Source organism: Odontesthes bonariensis, chromosome 7, assembly GCF_027942865.1.
Source record: "Odontesthes bonariensis isolate fOdoBon6 chromosome 7, fOdoBon6.hap1, whole genome shotgun sequence".
Lineage (NCBI taxonomy): Eukaryota > Metazoa > Chordata > Actinopteri > Atheriniformes > Atherinopsidae > Odontesthes > Odontesthes bonariensis.
Window position 1 is genome coordinate 18,121,314 of NC_134512.1, and position 26,754 is coordinate 18,148,067.

Genomic DNA, 26,754 nt, shown 5'->3' on the forward strand with positions numbered 1-26,754 from the left:
TGATGTTTAGGTTACTGGTTTTTTTTGTTTGTTTTAGAAGTGCATATTCAAATAGTAGAACAGCAATCAGAGCTTTATTGGCTTCATATCTGCAATATAGTACAATTAATGTGTACACTAAGCTATATGCTCACGCAGTCGTGACACATTAGAAGCGAATGACGGAAATGTAATCATTTCTTCTCCAAAGCACAGAGGGGTGTGTCTTCAACGCACCGGAACAGGAAGGTTTGCATTCATGGGTGTTCAGTTTCACATAAAGGCGTTTCCACCGAGTGTTATCTTACCCTGCCAATGCTTATGAGATGACTCAAGAGCAGGTTTCCGTGTGTTTTATTTTCACTTTGCAAGACAAATGGCCGTGTATGCCTGTGTGGTCTCGTTGTTCAACAAACAGCTTCTGAGAGCTGAATGATCAGGTTGAACGTATAAATGCCAAACGTTGTGGGGCAAGCTTCAAAAATCAACAGCATGAAAACAGTTCTAATGTTGGCTTTTTTTTTTTTTTTAATGTACATGGTAAAGTAGGTGTGTTGAGAACCAATTTAAAGCACTGTAACACAATCACTGCCATCACAGCCTGAGCTGAATGTCGGCGCAAAGTTCAAGCCACAACTTCAGCTAAAGATTTTTATCTTTCTTTGTGAAAACCAAGTCACGTTTTGAGCGTTACAGAACCAACATACGGCTGATGCAGAGGCCCCTGATGAGTGTCCTTTTGTGCCCGTGATAATGGATGATCTTCACTTAGAGGCCTATTTAAAATCTGAACATTTCTGATATGACACAAGCTCTGTAAAAGAAACATGGGTTTGAACGACAAAGGTATTTAACATTACTGTGCATCTTGAAGGCCAGCTCTAACTGTGCTGAGTATTGAAAGTTGGTGGAAATTGCATGCATCGTTATTTTGTGCTGCCATCTGGTGGCCTTGGATAAGATCAAATGGCCCTTGCTTGCAGGGAAAATAGTAGAAGGTCAGAACTCCCATCGCCAACCAGAAAAAACAGGAGACACAAACACCGGACAAGCAGAACCGGCTTTTGTCTCCACGCAAAATTGGACCCAGCGGGGTTGCACGCTGTATTAAATTCTATCTGATGTGTCTGATGTACAAAAATACAAGTTCCCTGCTTACGATCAAACTGATTGTCTGTAGAAACAGAGATAGATATTGGTTCCTTTAAAAAAAAAAAAAGAACACACAAGTCTTCTAAAAATAGAAAAGAACAAAATTGAGATCATTCTAAGATAAACTCCAAGACAGAAACTGGTTTTGTGTGTAATAGATTAAAGGTTATCACCGGCACTGATCCACTGCCTGATTTTCTCTGGAATCTGCGGTTGTGACCTGGGAGTTTGCCGCCTTTAGAAAACTGTGATGTCTGCAAAGGTCCATGCTATGCTGTCAGAAATCTGTAAACTATGACCCCACGCGTGCGTTTGCAGATTGTAGAGGGAAGCCTTGTTTGAATAAACTGACGATCGAGTAAAAAGCAGGAGTATTAAACAATCCAGTGGAAAGCCAAAGGCTGGGACTGTCTGTTCAACAAGGGGAACAGTGCTGTGACAAAAGATCGGTGTGGTGGTCAGCTCCGTCGCCTCACAGCGAGAGAGTTCCTGGGGCCTTTCCATGTAGAGTGTCCATGTTCTCCTTTTGCATGCTTAGGCTCCCTTCCTCCAAAAACATGCATGTTAGATTCACGAGTGATTCTAAATAGCATGCATGCATGGATAAATGTATGTGTGGGACTGCAATGAGCGGCTGGAGGGGATGAATGGGCTGCATTTGACTTTATTGAAGTAAATTTGAAAAAATCTTTACACGATCCTAGTTTTTATGGATTTATTCAAGCGGCAAGTCACAACTTGTGGAAAGAGTGTGGCTATTTGTGATCCGGATATTTGGAACCTGAACCCAGTACTGACACGATGACAAACGTGTGTGTGTGCTTTTTTTTTTGTATATTTCATGGTTTAACCTTGTTAATCTTCTCTTAGATAAGAATTGTCTTTAATTAAAGGCGTTGCTGCTCAAGGCCCGACAAAATAAACCTTTTGGAGCTAAAACCACGTAAACAAACAGCGGTACATATAAGAATTCTAATATATATTGTAAGACCCATGTAGATTGCACAATAAAACACACTCAACGACAGCAGCCATATCACAACAGTATGGGCTTGTCTACAGTTATATTGTTGCTTCTTATTGTTTTGATCCCTAACTGTATTTCCACAGGAGTGGATGCTGGCCTGTCTTCGTTGGCGGACAGTTTTTAGGTGGGTGTATTAATGGAAATCTTGAGGCACATTCTTCCAAAAAGATGTCAGTAAACTTTAGCTGGCAAAACAGTCCAAGCTGTCGACATCCTGTTCTAAATGGCAGCAACTCTGTGGACATTAGGATGTATGTGACTGACTTGAGGGCAGCACAAGCTCACATAATTCCCTTCTTCAGCACCAGGAACAGAGGGCCAGCCTGCAGAGGGCCAGCCTGCAGAGCTCTTCCGGAGGCGGATAATCCCTATCTCTAGTCTACACGCAGTACTAATACTGTCAGGAAGGGATTGCCATAACTCACCTCCAGGGAAACACATTCTGGAAACTAATGCAATTTGCGAGCCAGAGGTCTGCCTTTAAGAGAAGCGTGGACACGCAGAGAAATGGATATTTCCTCACCTTGTTTACTGTGTAAAGAGCCAATCCAACACTGATAAGGCGGTTGTGTATAACGTGACAGCTGCTGCCGCGTTTCCATCTGATTGGGAGAAACTGCAGAAGCTCCTCGCTCGCGTAGTTTTTTTTTTTTTTTTTTTTTTAATTTCAGTTTCAGCACCATGGCGGCGACGCACAATTTGGCTTTAACTTTTATTGCCGCGGCTCTTTGGTGGGTAAGCGGCGAACGACCACTAACTCCCCTATCGAATTCAACATCATCATCATCCACCACCAGCCAAGACGAGCTGACGAGGAACGCCACGGATGCTGCCCTGGGATCCCGGATTTCATCCCTCATGACGCATCTGCCGACTCTGAAAAACATTGTCATTTTCATCTGCGTGTTAACAGCCGCTCTCATCACATGTCTGGTCATCAAAGTGATCAGGTAGGTTTCCCTCAGACAGTTATTGTGGGGTTTAGAATAACGATTCGTGCGGTTTAAATGTCGGCGTTTTAGCGGAAAATATCCAGGTGAATTTCTTTTTATGGGGGCGCGTGTGACCGTGGTGAAGTTGGTTTGATATTGGATATTCGGATATTCGACAGATATTCACAATAAGGAAATAAGGTCTCTTTTTCCCCAATACCTCCCAAGCCATGTGACCTAGTGACTCCAAACCAATGCAGAATAGTTCTCCTATGTAGCACCAACCACGCACACCTTTTTTTACATCAATTGTATGCACACGCGATTTTATAATTTTTTTTTTAAGGAAAAGCCATTATTTCCTAAAAAAAAACATCATATAAAATAGAATGTGCATACAATTGGCTTTAAAAAAAGGTGTGCGTGGTTGGTACTACATAGGAGAACTATTCTGCATTGGTTTGGAGTCACTAGGTCACATGGCTTGGGAGGTATTGAAAAAAAAAGACACCTTATTTCCTCTTTGTGAATATCTGTCGAATATCCAATATCAAACCAACTTCACCACGGTGCGCGTGTGGTTGTAGCCTCCACCTGCGGGGCCTGTTTATCATGTTCCCACGGGGATCTTTTATGTGGAGGCACTTAACCAAGCTGTGGTCTAAGGTGACGGCGCTTCGCGGGCGTTTATCTTTCATCTGATTTGTCTGCAACCTGTAAATCGTCACCAGTCGTCACCGAAGCTTACTTCCCTGTGCTCAGACATGAAACAGGGAAAACCAGTGCCACAGTCAATGAACTGCAACCACATAAAGTCTGGCATGACGGGCAATAAACGACTCATTGATTGTCACAACTGCTTTTACGCCAATTTGATTTCCCCATCATCCTTGTAAGTGAAACTGTAGTCAGCTCAAAATGGATGAACAACCAATCTGAGCATTAATACAGTTGCACAAAGTCCAAATTTACCAGATGAACCTGCTCCACCAGTCGCTGATGAATTGGGACCACAGCTGAAGTTCTCCTCTCGTGTTCTCTTCCCCACAGATCTGGCAGGCGGATCAGGAAAACCCGAAAATATGACATAATAACTACACCCGCCGAGCGCATTGAGATGGCCCCACTTAATGAGGAGAACGAGGACGAGGATGACTCGACCCTCTTCGATGTCAAATACAGGTTTGTTCTGCTTGGATGAGAAGTTCGTGCAGCACATCTGACGTGTTATTGACTCACCAGAGAAAACACGTCTGTTGCTTCTAACTCTTCTGGCCAAACAAAGGCAAATGCAAACCTAATTGCATGCAGAACATTCTGCACTTGCAGAGACAATAGGCAAGAGGAGTTGATGCTGACCATCCTGAAGTCTACTAAGATGATCCTAAAGCGCAAAGTTGTGCAGACAATGGTCATTCTTAACATTCTTAACTACAGATAAATTGTTTTGTTTTTTTCAAATCTTTCTGTTTTGTTTTTATTTGTTCGAAAAACTGAAGCTTTTATAGTATTTCTGTACCTAAGAATGGCCCTGTTTCATGCACTTGCAGTACCACGTTTCCCCTCACTGCCTCTACTCCTCTTACTTGGCACTACAGTTGTGATTAAATGTGACTGCTTTGGATGTAAAGCAACTTGTGAGTCCGCTTTGACGATGACACTTTGCAGATCATTTTCCTGCCTTACTGAAGCAGTTGTAGCTCTTCCTGCTTTTGGCTGTACATTTACTCCTCCACATGAGCTCTCGAGTAATAAGATGTGGTACAAAACCACTATGATAGTTAAAGACTGTTGGGTTATGCATCTAAGGGATGTATTTGCAACTGCTTTATCTTTTCAAAGACACACATTTTTACATCAGCGCCAGTGTTGACATTAGGTTTCACCCTTCCGTGCTTTCAATTGTTCTTTGACACACAAGCACTTCCTCAAAGGAAGATATGACGTCCTGTTTACCTGACATTCCTGACTTCCAAGTCAGACTGGACTCTGTGGGGGTAAAACATGCTTCCTCCTCATCACGTTGTCCATTACCACAGATCAAACATTGTGGCTTAACTCTGAACCCTTCTTGTCGTTGCAGGTGAATCCCAACGCGGACATCGATGTTTTTCTAACTCCCGGTCTGCTCCTCAACTCAAGTGATTTGCTGTATTTTCGTGCCGCCACTGGAAGTCTTATCCTATCAGCGACTTGTGTTACTTGTGCATGGCTTTTATCTGTGTTAAAGTGACTGGCGCCGTACAGATATCACTGTCTGCTGTCTCGTGAAGGCTTCTGTCATGTGATCCGAATAACCTGCTCAGTTATTCCCGATGATATACATGAGCAGCCTTCATATTGTTACCTCATACGCCATTTAACGATCATACTCCAGTGGTCTGGAGATAAAGCTCTCCTTTACAGAACGAATTATGATATGGAAAGGACATTTTCTTATCGTCATTTGGACAAACTTTTACATACCTGACCTCCAGTCTGTTGGGGTGGAGTCAATAGAGAGAACCAAAGTATGCCTGTAGGCCATTTTTTTTTTTTTATAAGGAGGTAATCAGTGTTGACTGAATAGTTAAAAAAGTTAATGAGTAAACGGATGTTGTGCCGAATACTTTCATCAACTGTAAAACTTGCAAGAATCTAGTGAGATATTGTAACTGATCTCCCACCTATACTAACCACTTTATTGTGCATTTATACTGTTAAAGGCTTTCCATTCCTTTATCTATGGAGTGAGTGTATTTTCTTTTTTGATTTAATATAAGTTGTTTCAGGTTCGGTCTTACTTTGCTGATACATCAGCTGAAATTTTAAGTTTTCAAATTTGACTAAAAGCTCAACAATGCTATCAGGCCGGTTAGGCAGGAGTTTTGTGGGTGACCTTCTGTTTTAGTCCATGCTGTTAATGGATCGCCCACCATGCTCTGCAGATGCAGCGGATGACCTCCATCCCTGATTCAGTATGAGAGAAAAAGATAAGTCACCGATGTGAAGCCGATTCAGCTTTTTCTTTCCACGAAAAAGAACATCGGGAGTCTTTTTCTGTGTTCAAAACAAAGTTGTCGACCTTTTCAGAGGACTGTATGTGTGTATTGTTACTGTTGTGATATGCAACAATATGCAGAAGTGCACGTGAGTCTGTGTGACTAAGCCACTCTATGCGAGTCAGACATATTTTTGATATGATCTTCCCGAGTATACCTTCAGCCAACTGCTGGCAATGTCTTGTGTTTTGCATCAGCCTGTGACCACTTATCATATCAGCGTTGTTACCTGTTTAATTTTAGCAGATGCAGATCCATTTTTAAGCTTCTGTTATGTGTTGTCTCAGGAGAGTAACCCTTGGCAATGTCTTTTATTTCATCCCGAGCTGTGTGTAAAACCATGGAAAAATCCTGCCCGTGTAAAGATGCTAATTGTAGACTTTTATTAGCGTCAATCATCTGCTACAGAAGCTTGCTCTTGTAAAATAAATCAAAGTCGTGGCTGTGAAGTCACTGAAGCAAAAAAAAAAAAAAAGAAAAGAAAAGGAAAACAGTTACATGTTTAAACTGTCTTGGACGTTTATGGGAAACGAGCCTGACACAGATGTTATGTTCACCCACTTTTGTTTCCATCTCTCTAAAATGCCACTGAAAATAAAACGGCTTCCTTTGAAGTGTTAAATCTTTAAAGGGAGAGGCTTGAAACCTTACCCCGTTTTGATCTTTTTTTTTTTTTTGCCACAAAAAGTACATTCACACTGTCATAACAGCACATTTCAAGTGTCCAAGACTAATTTCAAGTATTTTACTAAAGTTTAAATATGTATGGATATGTTGTATCCACTTAAGACAACCATGCAAAAGCTAATATTTGCTGGAACTCTGACAATAACAGATGTGAACACACATTGAACATGAGAAAAACAAAACTGTACAACACAAACCCCCACAGCCTCACTGCAGGGTCTACATGTCAGAGGGTTTTTTCTAAAATAGTGGCAAACTCCAAATTCTGGGTTAATGAACCTAATAGTATTGGTCACAGAAGGTTTCTATTTTTGTGGAGCTCAGACGAGCGTTCACAAACGAGCCTTTCTTTGCTTCAGACTGCTGACGTCTCTATTACAACTTTCATGTCTATTCTTAACTTAATTGGCAGCGTAATAAGGCCAACATGCGAGTCAACAGGCGCGTCCTGTCAAACAACACTTTCATGGACGGATCACATGGCTGGGGAGCGCATTAGAGACAACTCGCTTAGCCGCAGAGCGCGTGGAATATCTTAAATGTTTCTGGTAAATCCTGTAAACGGCGGCATTTTGTTGCAGAGCAATGCCCAAAGTGACTGGCAAAAAGCCCGACGTCAAAGAAAATTCCTAGAAGTCTCTTACCGAGGGGTACAAAAATATCCTCCAAAAGCTATTTTGTTTTTGGCCGAAGAAAATCAGCGTGCTATCGTCCTGAAAATGATTTTACTAGGACTTCAAAACATTCCTGCAGCCCTACGAGGAAGTGTTTTTGCACATTCTGTTTATACGGGCATCATTTGATCACTACATTTCTTAACCGTCAAGACAACTATGTGAGAAATCTTCTATCTTTTCTATTCTATTAGGAATAAATTGGATAAACCCTGAACATTTTCAGTTTTTAACATGTGAGTGGTCCATTTTTAAATGTCGGATTGTTTTGAGAACAGGCACAAAACAGCGGCAGCCTAAATTAAATCTACAAATACCTCCATTAGCTACTATCTTGGTCCGAAACTAATCCAAACACTCAACACAAGCATCAGTCATACATAACTTGGAGTAAATGGAGGCGAACAAGCCTCCAGGTCTTCTCAATTTCAGTGTTATTGCGCTGAAACTGTTGTGGCTAAAAGGTAAAGCACATCATGGGGCTCGCTCATTACAACATTTGTAAGGTAATCACAAAAAAACATTCATTTTAAAATGCAAAGCTCCACATTGTAACTGTCTGACCACATTCCCAGTGCAGAAACTGGACTAGTGCAAAGTGAGTTTACCGTTGGCTGAGTAAACATTCACGTGTGAACAGCTGCAACACTCCTTTATCCTCACAGGAGTTAAATGCACCTCAATATGCTGTCATTCCTTCATTTGGTTCTCAAGGCAACTTAAGTTTTTCACGTTGGCTCGGGTTCATTTAGAAATTGTTTAGAAATCGTTTTCACACCCTTTAAAAAGGTACTTTATAGGAAGCTACAAAAATCCCAAAACGCTCTATATCAAAGGAAACGTTATCACAAGTCGAAAATCATATATCAACTCTTCAAGAAGATCCAGAAAAAGAAACGTTCACAGTTTGAAAAGAAAGGTTGCTCGGGTTTTTTCTTCCATAGTAAATCTTTCTCCCCGATTATTCAGTTCTTCCATATTGTGGCGACTCACAGGAGCCAACAGCAAGCTCAACCTGCTGCTGGCATCCTGCACAACTCACATTACTGCCTCAGCGGAGCCCTAGCATATCATAAACTGCAAACTGCTAATCATGAAAGAGAGCTCTTCTTTATTTTAACCCTCTGGGGTCTCAGCACTTCAAGATGCATGTAAATGAGCATTCTGCTGTAGTGCTGCGTCATTTTATGAATAGCTGACAGTAACGTTGATGTATCACATTTGTTCTTTTCTATACAAAAACAGATGTGCTTGTTTTTTCACCGAACGAGTAGCGTCCATTAAAAGAAAAAAAAAAAAAAACACATCTGTTGCCTCTCCAGTTGCTCATGACTGAACCCCAGAGGGTTAACGGTTGCCATAGTAATCTCATTAAAGTAAAAAAAAAAAAACACCAGTGTAATGAGTCAATACAAGAGCCTGTAACAGAAAGGGGGTTCATTTCTATTACAGGACATTCGGATATGCAAGTTGAATAAGAAAAGCAGTAACAAGAAAACATTTCGATCCGAGTTCCCCTCAGTCGAGAACATGGTTTCCATGAAAATCTTCCGTCCGGCTATTTGCTCTCGAGTTCATTCTGTTGTCTTGGCTCCGCATCACAGGTTCCCGTGTGTAGCCGGAGCGCCCCCTGTCTGTGCAATGTGCTCAAGGTCCTGAATTCCAGAGGCATGGTGTGAGGACTCGAGCTGGAGGTATACTCATACTTCAGAGTGTCGTAGTAGTGGTATTTAACCGCTTTGCCTTGTGGGTCCAGTGAAAATGGCCAGAAGCCGTAAAGATGGATCTCCTCACAGAAGCGGGTGGCCATTGTGTACATGAGGAGGCCAGTGGTCGGGCGCTTGATGTGGACATTGTTGGTCAGCCAGTATCTGTAGACAGAGACATGCAGTATGCCATTAGTTGCATTCAGTCAGGCAAAAGCAGCCACAAAAAGGTTTTCACGGCTTAAGCCACAAGTAAGGAATACTCATCTGCTTCAGTGTGACCTTTTTAATGACCTTTCTAATGTCAGAACCACCGGGTGTCATAAAGACTTAAGAGTTAGAAAGAAATGTTTCTGAGTTGTCTATACCAACAAACCGATGCATCGACTTGTTCACAAAATCTTCTGGAGTCCCAGTGCAGAGGCAGCTGTTGATTAATTCACGGTCATTTATCAAACAAAGAACAACAAAAATGCTCTGTAAAGTGAGCATCTTTGGGCTTTCCACTGCTGATTGGAACCTGGAATCAATGTGAAGCTGCAATGTCTGGCTGCTGGAAATATCGACACATCGACTTATTTTCTGGTGATCGATCAAAAGTTTGGCACACGAAGAGAATTACTACTCGCAGCCCCTTTCTTAACACTTAAAACATTACTTCTCACACATTTGCAATTTAAAGCCGATTTCAGAACGTAAAATCTGTGCCACTTGCTCGATGCCAGGGCCATCAGTACAGGAAACATCCTTTCCATCTGTCTGGTTTTAAGACAAAGATACTCCTGAAAGATTGTACTCCATGTTGGAAAAAAAGAAGACTTTCTCAGCACCGAGGCAGAGCTCCTGATGGCTGAACTTGGCCTTATATTACTTATTCAGGTAGATGTGTTGTTCTTCTCTTTTTTTTTTTTGCTTTTGTGTTTGATAAGCATATACGTATGTTCGTCTCTGCATCAAGCCCCTATGACAAGGACAAGTCCGGGAGCGGCTTCTGGCCCAGATGGACGGTCATTTGCCACTGCTTTCATTTCCCCTTTTTAGTAAAAAGGCCGTAGGTCTAACCATGACGATGTCGCTTCATTTGCAATCACCTCTTAACGCCCTCTGTGGTGATTTGGATGGGCTGTTGAGATGCAGAGGTTGTGTGATTCAGTGCAGTTTTGTATGCTGCGCAGGGCAAAGCCTACAGCAGGTAAGAAGCATTCAAACACCCAGAGAGAAGATGAGGGTCATGTCATTTGGTTGGAGTGAGCATGTGCAGCTGTTTTGTCCTCTATTTCTCTCGATGTTGGTTTAGCAATCGTGTTTTCAGACAAACAGTCAGTTGGGGGCATTTCGCTAAACCTACCACAAAAACATTTTTTCCCCTCATCTTCAATACATTTCAAATTATTTAAATAAAAGACTCATCTTACAGTCTGCCAACAACAGAATCGGGGGCAGATCTAACCCTTTACAGGGAGTTAGTTGGAGCATATAAAATGGCGTAATTTGGTCACTGACCAGCAGTGGATGTTAGGCTTTAAACAAAGCAGCAAAGATCCAGAGCCGAAAGAGGCCAGAGCAGCAGAAAAAAGAATTGCAGGGTGGGATTTTTTTTGTTTGTTTTCATCTTTAAGCCTCAAGGCAGTGGAGGATGTATTTGTCAAATTTGCAAAAAAACCTTTCTAAAAAAAAAGATCAGCTTTGAAACACATAAATGCAAATGGTAATAATAAATAACATGATTTAACGAGGTTGCTAACAAAGGAAACACTAAATAGGGTTTGCCATATCATCTGTGCTAAATTCGAGTCCCAGCAAAGGCTCCTGCTAACAAATAAACATTTTCCACATAATTCAAGTATAATTAAAACAGATCTCTTCAAAAGCCAAAACAAGAGCTGAGAAGAAACATCCATCAGCGTTGATGTGACTTCAACAACTCAATTAAATTTTGGAATGCGCTTTCTGCTTCCTCGCAGAGAATTAGAGGGACAGCATGAGGTCTATCAGCCCAGCACTTCTATCCAGCAACTCTGCTGGTTGCCTGGCAATCTCACAGTGACGACAGGACTCACTGAAACCGGCTGTTTTTCACCAAGATGAAGTCAGATCATCAGACTGTTGTGTCTCAGAGGAAATGTCAAGCTGTCAGTCGCTCCACGATTGATTAAACCCCCTGACTTTTCCACCGTCAGACTCATCTTTGAGGTCTGATTTGGGCTGACAGCATTACATTCACACAGGGCAAAGCTTTTAATTGGCCACTCTGTTGGGCTATGAGCGAATTCCTCCACCTTGTAAGTCATAATGCTGTTCGTCTGTCTGCCTTTTTGGCGGACAAACCAAACATTGGTTCAAGTTTTTATGTTTTTCGCAACCAGCACAGTTTCTCTTACGTGCTTTGGAGGGGAGGCTGAGGGTATTGAGTTTAATGCAATCTGCAAGTCTGCCACCAGGTGTCACTTAGTCAAATACACTAGTTTTAAAGAAGCAGATGCGAAACAGCGTATTAAGCAGCATCAGAAAAAGCTATTGGTGTACAAATGTAGGTTAGAATTGAATTACAAAATAGCTATAAATATGAGTGATCTTAAAAGGTGATGGTAGGCATTATTTGTTTTATAAAAAAAAATTTTTTAAAGTACACTTGCTGTTTTCCTCTGCTTCAGGTCCTCACAGTAAGCTGAATGCCTCCGGGCTTGACAAACAGCATGAGTGCAGAATCGATTTTCTCAGCTGGAGAGCAAATTTCCCCCAAACACCATGTTTTCAAGAGACGGAGAAATGGAAAACAAAAAAAAAAAAAAGCCAAGCAAACAAATAAAAGAAAATATTATTTTCAAAGAGAGGCAAACGACATCTGCTTAAAGAAAATGGGATAACTGAGGGTGTGCGCTGACTGAGGGGAGGCAGAGCAGATTTCTCACCCTGGTTGCCCGTGGCGATCATCTGTAATGGTTTGTTTTAAAAATAGCCACCTGGGCCACAGATTAATGTTTGGCAAACCCCTGATTATGCTGCTCACAGGTGTTCTTTTGTGACGCAGCAAACCATGAGCAGCAGCTGCATCTTACCCCCTGACGGCGTGGAGAAGGCGCAGTGATGGAAAGGCAGTGCGTACGTCCACAGTGTGCAGCAGGATGAGACGAAGCGCCCACTCCACGCGCTCCTCGCCCCCCTTCGCCATGAAGGCTGGGATCCAGAGCACACTGCCGCTGAGGCTTCGAAGGCGCTGCAGGAAGCGCTCCTTCCACTCCTCACTGACCAGGTCCTGGAAGGCCCGCTGCACCACAGACGGGTTCATGGTCACCAAGTTGGTCCGTCGCCCCACATCCTCAAAGTATTCCTCCACTGGTGCAAGGTTACACCTTAAAGCAAAGTAGCTCCATTTTAGTATCAGAAAAGGGTACAGAAATAACTCAACTCTTCATACATGTACACACAACTGAAGTGTAAGACAGTAAGACGCAATAAAAAGGACAAGCCCAGCTCCAAAAAACTTGGGACGCTGCACCAAACAGAATGCATTGATTTGCAAAGCTCATAAACCGATAAGTATATTTATTCACCACAGAACATAGAAAACATCTAAAAGCTGTGTGCACCAGAATTGATGGCACCTTTCCAGATGTGCAAGTTGGCCGTTTCAGCGGCAGTAATGCACCCCCATACTATAAGAGATGCAGGCTTTTGAACTGAGTCCTGATAACAAGCTGGATGGTTCCTCTTCTCTTTAGTCTGGAGGGCACGGTATAATTTCATGACAAATTTCAAATCTTGAGTCGTCGGACCACGAAGCAATTTTTAAAATTTTTTTTTTTTTTTAACTGTGCCTCAGTGCATCTTAAGTGAACTCCATACATGGCCTTTTTCCTTACGTGATAGAGCTTTAACCTGCATTTGCTGATGGCACAGTGAATTTATATTCACAGATAATGCTTTCTGGAGGTGTTCCTGGGCCTATGCAGGGATTCAGAAACGAGTCTGTTTTTGTTAATGCGTCACCTGAGGACCAAGATCACCAAGCATCCAATATTCATATTCGGCTGTGTCCAGTAGGCATGGTGAAGAAGTGACACAAAACATTACCCACACTCTTCAATTTGTTGACGCAGTTTATTTGCAGATTGCTGAACTTCTGCTCGTCTTCAATTCCGGGAGACTACGCCTCTCTAAGGAGCTCTTTTTATGCCTAATCGGACTTGTTGCCAATCAACCTTGTTAGTTGCAAGAAGTTCCTCCAGCTGTTTCTTTTAATACCACTTACATTTCCAGACTTTTTTCCCTCCAGTTTTCCTTTTGCCTTTTAATTCATCACCTTTCTGTGATTCACGGTGGCTAGTCACACTGTTCTAACCCACAGAAGGGAAAGAGCAGAAAGTAAAATCCAGCATTAAGGATAGTATTTTGTTTATTCATGTTATCCTCTGCCTTGTAAATGCCAGAAAACTCATCACAGCGAGGCATTACTTTTTTGTTAAGCTCGGCGGGGAAATTATGCCAGGAGTGCTAGCCACCCCCCTCCCGAGACTGGTCTTCTTTTCACCTTGTAAGTCTGTGTGTGATCATGGCAAAATTTGCCTCTGGTGATAACTACTGTGAAAGAGACAAACACAAAGTTTGAATGTTGTGGTGCAGGTTTACAATGCCGTCTTCCTGCAGTAAGATTCTCCGTAAAACAACACGTAGGTTATGCATTGTGTAACCATGGGAACCATGCATTCGGTTGGTGCATCAGAGGGGGTGATGGGCAACATGTTTTAATATACTGTCCCAACTTGCAAAAAAATGTATACGATAGCCTACTGCTGATATCTGATCTTACACACGAGACAACGTATCAGAAAAGGTTTAGTTAATAAAATTCTGCTTTGATTTGGTCAATGATTTGCGTGGTTTCCACATTATAATGGGACAGTGTCAGAGCTGAAGGTCATGAAACAGACAGCTGACGTGTATACATCAACTTATTTTTATTCACACAACTAACAGTTTTCTGGCAGCATTACTTTCTCATCTCAACAGCCTCACCCGCTCTTATTTTCAGATTTATCCCAATTATACAACCTGCTCTTCTTTTGAATGAGGGGTCAGATAATCGGCATGTTTTGTGCGGAGGAAGCATCAAACAACGAGTAAAATGCCAATTTTCTGTTAGCGTGCACAGAGCCTGAAGAGGAAAGGCTAGTGAACAAGGAAAGGTCATAATCACTGGTGGAGCACCCTGGCTGTCGTAGTGCACCCCTCGGAAGATAGCTGGTTATCTCGAGCATTTTTGTAAGGAAAAGTCAAGAAAAAAGCGCCAAGTCAAGAAGGTAAAACGCTAATAGACCCAAAAAGACAGAGCTGTCGTTTTACGAGTGCTTTTTGGTGGCTCAAGTCTATTTTTGAAGGAAATGACTTTTAAGAATACTTCTAACATAGTTTATAACCCCCTGACGTTTGTACTTTTATTTGAATAAAAGATCTTGATGTTTCAACAGCAAATATTCACATCCATTACATGAATGGTTCTCATCGCACTGAGACGTGTTCAGTCTCATTTATCGTGGTTGCTGTCAATGGAACATGGCAGCTAAGGATCCTGTGGAAAGAACACCAGCTGTATGTTGTTGTAAATGCGAGCCGAAATGATCTGTACCAGGTACCTCAAACACTGCCAGCCTTCATTGTGGAACCCAAGTGTGTACGCGGAGATTTATATTTAACTTAAACATTTTCTTCCCATCTAATATGCGAGTGCAAAAGCAAATTCCTTAGCTCCTCAAAATCACACATTTCCCGTTCTCTGCTTTCAACCAACCATTACTGCCATGATCCTGCATTATTATCATGCTGCTGGAGTTTAGAAAGCCCGACCCCTCCTCACCAGCACAATAGCACTTAGAGAAGACAGGGTATGCAAATAATAGAAATTACTTTCCGAATGAAAAACAGGCATTCGGGATTTTTGAAGCATACTCGGCTGTCAATCAGTGAGTTCAATGAGATGCAACAGCATATGCTGCTGCTACCTTCTTCTTTTATACATGAACATTAAAGTCACTGATTTCTGAGCGGGTGCTTTCGCCGCCTCTTCAGAGAGTGCATGTTTTTGTTAGATTGCGCCCAACTCAATAAAGAATCAAAAGTTTTGCATCCGCCACGACAACACAGCCACTAGACGGGTTTAAAATTCACGTCAAAGGCAGCCATGAATAATGACAAATATCTACTTATTTATTTATTTTTAAATCATACACAGAATGACTCCTCCGATCGCACCTCAGCACAAACGGAGCAGGCTGACGGCTTTGCAAACAGCGTCCTGTTTGGAAATGAGAGCAGGACCCAGGGGAGAATCGGCCTTTCCCTGAGGAGCCCGCCGTGTCACTGCCGGCTGCAAAAGCCTTTCAAAACGTCAATGTCGTCTATGTTCGAGCATTTAATCACTCTCTGCCTGACTTTGGGTTTTCAACTTGGGAGTCAATTAAAAGAAAAAAGCTGACAGCTTTTTAGAAAAGTGCAATTAATGCTTTTAAAGCGGCGTTGGCAGCAACTGAATTGAGCTACTAATACCAGAAAAAATGATTATCAAAAGAATATGACTCACACGATGCCGTAAAGCGTTAAACTGAGACTAATGGGCCAATAATTTCCCGTTACAGTTTTCTTTCACTGACATGCTTTATGATTTCTTTCACATGGAAGGCTTCCATCGCTTACATTCCTTACGCGGTTTAATTGGAAAAAAAAACAAAAAAAACAATCTACCTGATAACAAAGTCGTGAGAATCAATCTCAGGTCCACAGCTGCTGTTCAGCAGGATACCAGAGTTTCCTACGATGGCGCAGCGTCTGTGATGTTGGTTTTTCATTGGGGATACAGTTGGCAAAAGACGGTAGAGATTTTCTGAGATGTTTGTGGTGCTGTGGCGATCAAAAACATAGTGGATGATATCTCCCAGCTTCAGCGTGCCCTTTAGAATTGAGATATCTCTCTCCGGGTCGAGAAATCTCAGAATATTCTTCCTGCAAATAAGAGAAAATATGCCCTCATTATAAAAGACTCTCAGTGGACCTCGTAGAGCCAATTTAAATGAGTGATGAAAGGCACCTGATGAGGTTGGAGAGGGTCTTATTAAAGGTCCAGTTGTTCGATGAGTGTTTGGCAGTGTGATTGTAGCTCGGAGGGCGATGACCCACGTTTCTGCTCATTCTCGTCATCGCAGTTGGATCCATGTGCACTGCAACCTTTCTGAATGAAGATAAAAATGTTACTTTACAAAAGAAAAATGTCGACCTTTAGAGCTCTGATCAATAATAGACAAAAGCCTTGTTATTTTGTCCAAGTATGGTGCGGATTTATCTCCTTTCTAAAGCCAAGAGATTTCAAGGGGTGCTTTTTCTTCTTACAACAGGTATTGGAATACAGCAGGTCCTATTATGTGATACAAATCATAAAGTCTTGAGACAAATGTGTAATTTCAGGGTTACATAAACAGCAACGGAACTGTCTCGAAATCTCTTTGGAGAACAAATTGTGCGCCTGTCCAGTGCATTCCATGGATTACATTACACTGCACTTCAGTCATTTCAACGCTTTGCTTAGTTGTGTTTACAAAAAGAAAAATATATCAACTTAAACAGAACACGCTTTAAAACGAAGCCCCTTTCGGTATTTGTGATTCTGGTACTTGCAGTGGTGGAGGCTGGTGCAGACAGTGCAGGGAGTCTAAAGTTGACTGACGTAAATTGACCCAGATACACTTATGACCCATCTTTTTGCCACTTGACAAAAATAAACTGGAATGGTTCTTATCTTCCATGATTTACCGGTGAGCCAGGTCTGCCTGACGCAACTTAGTGTAATCTCATAAAAGACACATTCTTATTCTTTAAGGTTTGTGTCATGGTTTATGGGTTTAGTTGTGTTCTTTGCTTTACTGCTGACCTTGTCTTTTAGATTTTTTTCCCCTTTTTTGGGGGGGGATCAGTTGTTTTAGGGTATTTGGATTTCCATGTTCTGTATTGTAGTCAACTTATACGTTTCATTTGAAAATTGCTCTCACTCTTCACCTCAGTTCACTTTACTTACATTCACACTTACAATTATTTACACCTGGGTACTGTCATCACCCCCGTCGGCCTATATACATTTCAATTGTCAAGTGCCAGATTGCCGTTGCTGGTGTGCGTATGCTCTGTCTCATACTGTACTTCTGAGAATGATCCATTTGTCATTTAGTGAATAAGCGAATGTAGTTCACTCCGGTTCTGTGAGTGCATATGAGTCTGCATTTGGCTCCTCGCTTACACTACAGCGCGACAGTTTTGTTTACAAGACAGTCTGTGTCTGGGAAGTGGCACATGCAGGCTCTGCATGCACACAGCAACACGAGTCACAGAATAATAGCTGAAAACATTGAAAATAAAGACGCCACCGCAAACACAAACCAGTTGAATGGGAAGAAAAAAAAAAAAAGAAGATTTTGATGAGAAACAGCTTTGTTTGGCAGTGCGTTAAAAATGTGTGCGACCGTTTCAGTCAGCACCACAAAGCCCTGAACCAACCAGTTGAAAACATAACGACGCGGTGAAACACTGGATCGATAGATGAGCGTCAAACTACCCGATTATCACAAACGTCGCTCCAGAAGAATGGTCACAGCGCACATCCGCTTTTGTGTTTGGAACATTCGAGCCAAATAAGCTGCATTATGGGGTAAAAAAGTTACACTTCAGCCTTTCTAAACTTAATTTTCATTTTTCCTTTCATCCCCCTGATGATTGTAAAGAGTGCACTTTAAATAAGTCTATTCAAACGATTCCTGTATCATTTCAAGTCACTACATAAAAGAATATTGCAGAGCAAAGCCGCTCACTCCCCAAAAATCACGCAACTGTAATCCATAAATGAATATAGCGTTATTTCTGGGCTAATTAGCGAAACTTACCAGTTTCTTCCCCAGTTTATAGAAATAAAACTGAATCCGAAGTGACGTTACTTGAAAGAAAGCCTTTTTCAAAAAGCTGAATTCAGCTTTTATGTTATCTCATGTAGCTACACCGTGCGATGACACATTGCTCGGTATATATAGCAGCGGCTGTCTTTCCTCAAAAAGTTATGACACACTCGGTGTGAGTGACTCAGTGTGTTATCGAGGATGCAAAGGATTCAGTGACCAAAGGCAACTGAAAATCATACACAGACACCCCTTAGATTCTGTTTGGTGGGTTATGGGTGTGCGAGGATAAGATTTCAGACCTGTGTGGTTTCAGGATGAGCCGGTGTGAGTTCATCTTCTTTGAGTGTCCAATATTTCTGGGGGGGGGGGGGGGAGTGAGAGAGATAGATTCAGATTGGATTACACATCACTTACAGCAGCTCAGGTTCTTACATTTAATGCCTTGACTGGATTCAGCAGCAGACGCACTGTACATCCGTTTCTCAAGACGGAAAGTGGGCGAAAATCACACATCTGGGGATTTTAGTAGAAATGCACAGTGGGCCCATTTCCTGATGTAATGAGCAGAAATGTGGCCTTAATGGAGCCCCATTTACACTACGAAGAGGTTTTCTCTTCGCCGAGAAGTGAGCAGTCTTTTCACAAGGTTGTCGCATACATCAGCCAAGATGCATTTACAGAAAATATGCTGCATGTGCATCCAGATTTGTTTCAGCCTCAAGCACTTTTGCAAACCTGACCTTGGCCGTATTTGATAAATTTGCAGCAAGCTGCCCGAAGACGTCAAAATGAAGGAGAGGAAAAACTGGACCAGAAGACGGCCGTCAGCCTCTTGTCAGTCATTTTACAACATCCCGGGTTGGCCTTTAAATACATTGGCATCAAGCTGAATTTATGCAGAAGTTGAATTGGTTCTGGTTCTTCTCCCACGGTGAATCACAAACCAATGTGACCTCATTACAACGTGAGCCACAGCCGGGTAATTGCATTCAAAACAAAATGTTCTTGCTGTGAGGGAGATGTGAGAATGAAAATAAATAAATAAATAAAAAAGTATTTTTTGTTATTCAGGAAGCACAGCATCTTTCCAGCGGTAACGATAACCTGGAGAGGAGGGGGTGGGGGGGTGCACTCTTGTGGTCTGCTTAGATTTTTTTATTTTTTTTTGATCATACTAAATCAAGAATAAATTTACTTGCAGGTCAAATGCAAGTAGGGCATGCTGTGGGTGACTGGGAAGGTGTCTGGCACTGCTAAACATTTCAAAGTCTGAAAATGAGACAGAAAAGACAGGGGGAAAAAAGATAGGAAAGCTCCTTTTGTTTCCAGTCTGTTCTCCCTCCCTCCTCCTCCTCCATCCGTCCGTCCTTCTCTCTTTCACACACGCTCGCTCTCCATTTCACCCCCTCTTCACGCACTCTTCTAGTGGAAATGTATCCCATCCCGCATGCAGCCTGCTGCAAGACAAATAGCCTAATCCTTGGAGACCCAGGCAGGCTGGCTGCTGTCGGAACAGCTGCTGCTGCTGCACCCAAGTGTTACAAATGTGGAAACAAGCCGCACACACTCAACATTCAGCCCGAAACTTCAATCAATTCGAAGAAACTCGTTCTTTTCCATGCATTTATTCTCCCTCCCCGGCACACTTCATAGATTAGATCTTCTGAGAGAGCCTGAAGGAAATAACCTGCTGGACAGCGAACAATAGGCAGCACGGACTCACTCAAACACACACACACAAACAGTCACTGGATTAATTACACTGGGTTACTCACGCAGTTTCTTTCTCCACTTCTGCAATATCATCAATGATCAAAAGCACAACCAGCAGCGTTACAAAGCCGAACAACAGCGCGCGGAATACAAGAGGCATGGCTGAGAGGGGGGAGTGGAGAAAGGCTGCAGCCGGGAGTCCTCTCCTTTCAGCGGGTCCTATTATATTAACCTCCTTGTGTTTTCCATTTATAAACCGAGAATCCGCTCGGTTATCTCTCTCTTTGTTCTTATCGCCAGAGTCGGACACTCCTACGCGGGATGCGGTCCTTTCCTGCCCCTCGGAAAGATGTTGTGGGTTTGCGTCTCCCGGTGGGGCGACGCTGCTGCCGTCTCCGCCGTTACCTCTATTCCCCCCAGTCAAACTTTGAAAGCGTGCACCTACGGAGCTCCCAGCGGGATGTAGACCACAGGCAGTCTTAAAGGCGCAGACAGGTCCACAGGTCCGGGAAAAGTGTCCGTCCTCTCCACCCCCACCCACACCACCCCCAGGTGTGGACTGCTCGCCGAGGCTGCGGCTCACACCGAGTAGCTCAGGTGCGCGAGGCAGGTTGAGCCGAGTGCTCTAAAGAAGAAGAAGAAGAAGAAGAAGAAAAAGAAGCAGCGAAAGTGAATAAAAAATAGATTCAGGAATAATCTGAGTGCCGTTTTTTAAAACAGCGATGCGTGTTCTGACAGCGTGCTGGGACAGCTGTTCGAGGGGCAACACAACATTATGTAGCTACTCTGCAAACTACTTTAGGCAACAACAACAAAAAACAACCAAACAAACTGGGACAAGGTCACAGCGGTTGCCCCAAAACTAAATGAAAATGCACGCCAATGATATCCTGTCAATGAACGACACAAAGAGGAGATGTTCAGACGCAGAGGCGTTTGAAAGTTTGTGCGAAAAAAAGCAAGGTTCACTTCAATTTGATGACGGCAACACGTGTCAGGGAAAGTTGGGGCTGGGGGCAGGATTAGCAAGAAGGTGGGGATTTCATCAGCCATGCTCTGTGAAATCCAGGGAATCCAGAGGCGTCTCAAAGCCTGGAACCAGGATTGAATAGCTGTGACTTTGTTGTGGAAAAGTTTTTCTGTGCCATCAGAGTTTGAATACGAATTTCTGATATTGAATTTTTATAGCATCAAAATCAGACTTTGAATTTGAAAAAGCGACAGTGTAAAAAAAAAAATCAATTTCTAAAAACAAAATTCAGTGGAAAAAAATTCAACTTAAAAAAATTCAGTGGAAAAAGAACCAGACTCAACATCCGGGTAAACAGGGAGAAGCAATCGATCCCTGTCTCAATTCATCCAACGGCAGCCAATCAAGTTACGCTCCATTGGACAGATCGGCTCAATAGATATTAGTAATATCTATTACTCAATTTTACTAACACAAATGGCTAATAAAGTAAACTCACTCACCGAAGCACCATCACCCGCGTTGGTGGACATGTCTGATCTGTCCAATGTAGCGTAACTTGATTGGCTGCCGTTGGATGAATTGAGACAGGGATCGATTGCTTCTCCCTGTTTACCCGGATGTTGAGTCTGGTTCTTTTTCCACTGAATTTTTTGAAGTTGAATTTTTTTCCACAGAATTTTTTGACGTTGAATTTTTTTTTAGATGTTGAGTTTTTTTACACTGATTTTTGTTTTTAGAAATTGATTTTGTTTTTACATTGTCGGTTTTTCAAATTTAAAGTCTGATTTTGATGCTGTAAAAATTCAATATTAGAAATTCGTATTCAAACTCTGATGGCACAGAAAAACTTCCATAGAAATCACTGCATGGGCTCAGGAGCACTTTGAACACAGTCAGTGAACGCAGCTTGTCGCTCCACACACGTACACACTCACGCACACACACACACACACACACACACACACACACACACACACACACACACACACACACATGCACTAATTAAAAGGTAAACATGCTAAAGAAAAAAAAAGAAAACATCTGCTAGCAAGACTGGGAGACTCATCTGGCCTCTTATGTGTTCGAGATGCTCTGAACATTTGTGAGAGCAGGATGCCATCCAGACATCACAGTTTTTAGTCGAAACCGAATAATGCCCTTTTGGGCCTCATTAAAGTTGTTTTCATATCAGCACGGGAGGGGGGCATTTTTTCCACACTGCAAACAAGGCTTGTGTGAAAAACACATCGTATGGACATCCCTGGAAAAGATGTCGCCTTGAAGGCAGCATATTGTTGTTTTGAAATCTCATCAAACCTGTCTGCATTAATGCTGCCATCACAGGAGGGTAAATGTGCTTGGGTCCATTTCCTCCAATATAGGTCCTGAATACTGATGAATCAGAGCTCTCTGGACAAGTTAACCATAATGTCTTTTTTTTCAATGCTCTAACAGAGGATTTACCAAAGTAAGTCCTTGCTCATGTGGTTATCTATCATGTGTCCATCCCTTTACCGACTGAAAACCCTGCAGATTCCTTTCCTTGGGGAGACACATGAATCTATTTCAGTCTTTCTTTGAGGAACATTGATTTGAAACATTTTGATGAGTTTTTTTACCCTGCATTTGCTGATAAATTGGTGATTCTCAGCATATCTTTAGCCCTCAAAGCCTCGGCCTTTCATGGAAACATCTTTTGCACCATCTCACGATTTCAATCAACTGTTGACACCCCCCCCCCCCCCCCCCCCATTCAATTAGGGTTGTTGTTATTCATTTCATTCTATTTCAATACCAGATTAATATCCCTCATTCGTCCCTGTCAAAACCTTTTTTTTTTTGGACTGTCTGAAATGCAAAAATTGATGCATCTTAACAAATGAAATGAAGTTGAGGAGACAACGCATGAAGTAGCTCGAATGCATACCGCCTTTGAATGAATAAAAGTCAAGTAAGAGTAACTTCTTTTCATTTTCTAAAACTTTTTCTGTTGACCTTACTTTCGTATTTGTAGCCATATAGGTTCTGATTATTGTTCATCTTACTTGTAAATGAACATATCTTCTGCTTTATAGCAACGTTACCCGAACACTATTCTGAGCCTCGACGAGAATTACACCACCAGCAAAACTATTCATTCTTTTTGTGCCTTTATATGGTTAAAGCGGGTAGCGAAAGAGATATGTGCTACAGTCGAGGTTTCCGTCATTTAGGCCTTTTGAAGCTGCTACTTTAGAAGAGGAGCTGTTATCTTCAGTCACTTGGACGGAGTCTGAAATGAAAGAACTTCTGTTTTCTCTCCTTTCATCTTTGCAGTGCAGTATTCATGCAAGTGTTGGACTGGACTATCATTTCTAACAACATTTTGAAAGAGTACATGCCTCACTGGCTTTGTTCTACTCGGCAGAGGTTTCTGTTTATTTTTTTATTAGTAAAATGATGAGTGCTAATCACAGGGGAAACAAATGCATCTGACCACATGTGTCGGTTTGACTCTTGCTCCCACTAGCTATGCTGTGGCCTGTGATTTTCTTTGAGCACAAATAGCTTCAAAGCCTGCGCTCGTCCAGAGGAAGCTTACTGAGAAGTTTAGTCTTTTCTGAGGCGTTGTAGCAGAACAGAAAACACGCGACAGTTTACATCGTAGCTCAACAGCAACTGCTCAGCTTAAGCCTCGAATGGAGACATGTTAACGCCATTAGTATTCAAGAGCTGCAAATTTCTGTACAATGGTGGCTCTGATATACAACAGCAACAACAAAAGTGTTTCGTTACACTTTATGTTTTGTGAAACATTTTTTGCTAAATTGAGCTTAGTTTTGTTTTTACAACAGACTTTGTCTTTTGTTTCTTATTTTTTTCCACATTTAGTGGTTGCCAGTGCCTCCTTTGTGCTTAAAAATAGATTAATACGTCCTCAGAGTGTCCCCATTTAGGTGACCACAGATTACATTGTAACCTACATTTCTTCCTCATCGTCGGTACCACCGCCATCATCCTCAGTTATTGTGCTGAAAGGTTGCGGCGGTTTGTTGGTGTTTAATAAAAGTAAATGAAGGATTCTGTAGTCAAAGCAAATCTACAGTGACAGGGCGGCCTGTTTTCGAATTGCATGCATACATTATCCGAGTTGTATTTCACAGACATGGGAAAAGGTATGATTTACATAAACTGAAAAGTGCAGCTGGAGCCTTGAGAGTGTGCATAATGACAAGACTCATAATGGTATTTACCCAAGTAATGCAATCCAATACGCATGGCTGTAATTCAGAGCTAAAATTTGCATGCATTCTATTCATATGTGGGAGTTCTTGAACATATCATATTGTGTGAATGTGCATCATTTATCGTCTACAGTTTCTTTCTGTCTTTCCGTTGGAAAGTAAGCGTCCAAGGGTTCAATGCACAACACCAGCGGGTAAAACTGATTAACAGTCACTGAAATGCAAACAGCAAACAAACACTAAAGGAAAGACATAAGTCAGAGAAGCCCGGTGAGGATTTATTGCTATTTTTCCCTGCTCGACTTGTTGTGTAACAGTTTGTCTCACTAAAGCCCCCCATTAGGCTAATTGACAGCTCTCCATTAAAAGTGAAAACTCCTGCCTGCAGCTGCTTCCGTGTGGATTGGTAGATTTCATTCTTGTGCGTTTTGATTGACTCGTAGCTGCGTCAGTATCACAATAGCGTTGTTAAATGAAGCAGATGCGACCGATACCGTTTTCAGGCACAAGCTTTTTTTTTTTTTTTTTTTTTTAATCCCGTTTGAATTTCATTGAGCTGTTGTTAGACTTTACAGCCGCTCGAGGACAACGCGGGCACAAAGACACAAATAGAAATGCTCCACGCTTTCACTTTTCAGAGCATGTTCACAAGTGCTCTGAAATACAAGTAGCAATTATGACATGTTGTTTTCAGAAGTGGCTGCTCTTGTGCCGGCTTCAGGACATGAACCAAACAAAGAAATTTGTGATTTATATTCTAAATGCTACCAGTTTTTTTTTTTTCCTTTGACCGAGAGATTTTGGATTTTGTTGAATGCTTTTTTTAAAATTTTCAATGCCGAAGAGGTTAAGAAAACAGTACTTTCATTAATGTTTGTGCTGCCTTAGACAACAACGACAAGTGTTTGGCACGGCTGTTTTGGACTGCAGAAGCGCTATTCATTTGAAAGATTCAAGCTCAAAGAACCCGAAACAACATTCAGATTCACTGCATGTAAACAGTGCAAACGCAGCGTAGCGCCAGCAGGCTGACAAACACCAAAACATCCTTTGACTCGTGGTCGACCATGAACAGGTTGCAGACAGGTCTGTCAGTCTGTCTGTATACACCTTGAAATGTCTTCAAAATGGGATTGCAGATAAATGAGACCTCCTTAACTTTTGATAATTGCCCACAAACAGTATCCTCAAACATTACAGTCAAATCTAGCCCTTTTTTTCAGATGGTAAAGAAATGAGAGGCTCATCATTCATGTATTTCCACGTGATTAGGCCGATATTTCCTCACAGCTGGGTGGAAAAAAAAGAAGAAAAAAGGGCCCAAAACAGTTTGGGGAATCAGGATTAGAGGACAAATCAGTCAAATGTATCAAGAATAACAGCTGCGGTGGATTAAAAAAAAAGTTGCTGCTCAAGTCCTAAAAGAGAGCACACACTGGTATCCAACCTCTTATTCACTCATTTCTGACTGTCCAAAAAGAAATAGGACTGCCTTTGGTTTTTGTGTCCCACACATCAGGGCATACGTCTTGTGTTTTAACCGAAAATTCTTTAGGGTTTAGTCTGGGAACATCGTCTACTACATGCTGCAGACTTTTAGCAAATTAGAATACAGTGCAACGGTCTGGAGCCCATGATTTGTTCTTCTCTCTAAGTGCACACAAGTGCAGCGGTTTACTGAAATATGTGCGAACATGAATGGAAATACAGTATATTAGGCAAAAATAGATTTTGTGCAATTATAATAAGAGCGAGAGTCAATATTTGATATGATCACCATTAGATTCAACACAGCCTGAATCTTCTTCGACTAAATTTACTGTAGTTTCTTTCAACAGTTTCCAGGAATAGTTTTCCAGGCTTCTTGAAGGACATCCCAAAGTTCTTCTTTGGATGTTGGCTGCCTTTTCTTCTGTTCTCTGTCACGATGATCCCACACTGCTTCAGTGAAGTTGAGGTCCGGGCTCGGGGGACGACTCATCACCCCATAAGACCTGTTGCAACTGATTTTCAGTCCACTTCTCGTTTCATTTGGAATACTTTGTCCTTTTCTCCCCGTTTCCCTTCCTTAAGAATGGCTTCTCGACAGCGGGTGGGGCTTCAGTGATGAGGCGGATGAAACTGAAGAAAGGGGAACAATTTAGCAGCTTTGCAACAAGCTGCTAGTAACAAAGACACAATGTACAGTTGGTTCTTTGCTAAGTTGTCTCATGTAAAGACATAATACTGGTTAATTCCCATGGTTAGATGTCTTTTTTTTAATGCTTGAGGGATTAGTTTAATCAATTTGATTCAATTCTTGTTTAATCAAACTCCTTCAAATACAGTGTTTTTTTGTTTGTTTTTATTTCGCTCATAAACCTTTTACATTTTCTCTTGATCCACTCTTTGTTTTATAAAGTAAACCCCACTGTGCTCTTGCCAGATCAATTCAACCCCAATAAAACAACATTAGTAATCATTCTGGCTTACTTTACAAACTGCAGCTTTTTCAAAAATATGAGAAAACATCAACACTCTGTAACAAAGGTTCTCCGCAGAAACATGCCACTTTACTTTCTCTAGATCACCCTTTAAAACATCTCAACTTGTCTCCTCGCGAATCGTCTATAAGTCAGAAAATCCGACAGCTAAATGAGAAAATTCGGGTTTCTTGTACTCATCCAAATGGGAGCTCTCTGAGCCAGAGTGGTCCATTAATTCCTCACACCCA

At 41.9% G+C, this 26,754-nt stretch overlaps 2 protein-coding genes across 3 annotated transcripts; one reads left to right on the forward strand and one right to left on the reverse strand.

The window, feature by feature from the left end:
• The first annotated feature begins 2,522 nt into the window (after positions 1-2,522).
• On the forward strand, positions 2,523-6,781 carry fam174b (family with sequence similarity 174 member B). The gene is made up of 3 exons (XM_075469821.1): positions 2,523-3,108; positions 4,141-4,272; positions 5,174-6,781. The coding sequence occupies exons 1-3, from the start codon at positions 2,840-2,842 to the stop codon at positions 5,175-5,177; spliced, it is 405 nt and encodes a 134-aa protein (XP_075325936.1). The 5' UTR covers positions 2,523-2,839; the 3' UTR covers positions 5,178-6,781.
• Positions 6,501-20,381, reverse strand: st8sia2 (ST8 alpha-N-acetyl-neuraminide alpha-2,8-sialyltransferase 2). 2 transcript variants are annotated; one of them, XM_075469819.1, is made up of 6 exons: positions 19,907-20,381; positions 18,431-18,487; positions 16,280-16,420; positions 15,937-16,194; positions 12,258-12,551; positions 6,501-9,363 (listed from the first exon to the last, which is right to left on the reverse strand). In XM_075469819.1, the coding sequence occupies exons 1-6, from the start codon at positions 20,002-20,004 to the stop codon at positions 9,051-9,053; spliced, it is 1,161 nt and encodes a 386-aa protein (XP_075325934.1). In that variant the 5' UTR covers positions 20,005-20,381; the 3' UTR covers positions 6,501-9,050. The 2 variants fall into 2 exon arrangements, with proteins under 2 accessions (XP_075325934.1, XP_075325935.1); XM_075469820.1 differs by lacking the exon at positions 18,431-18,487.
• Positions 20,382-26,754: the final 6,373 nt, after the last annotated feature.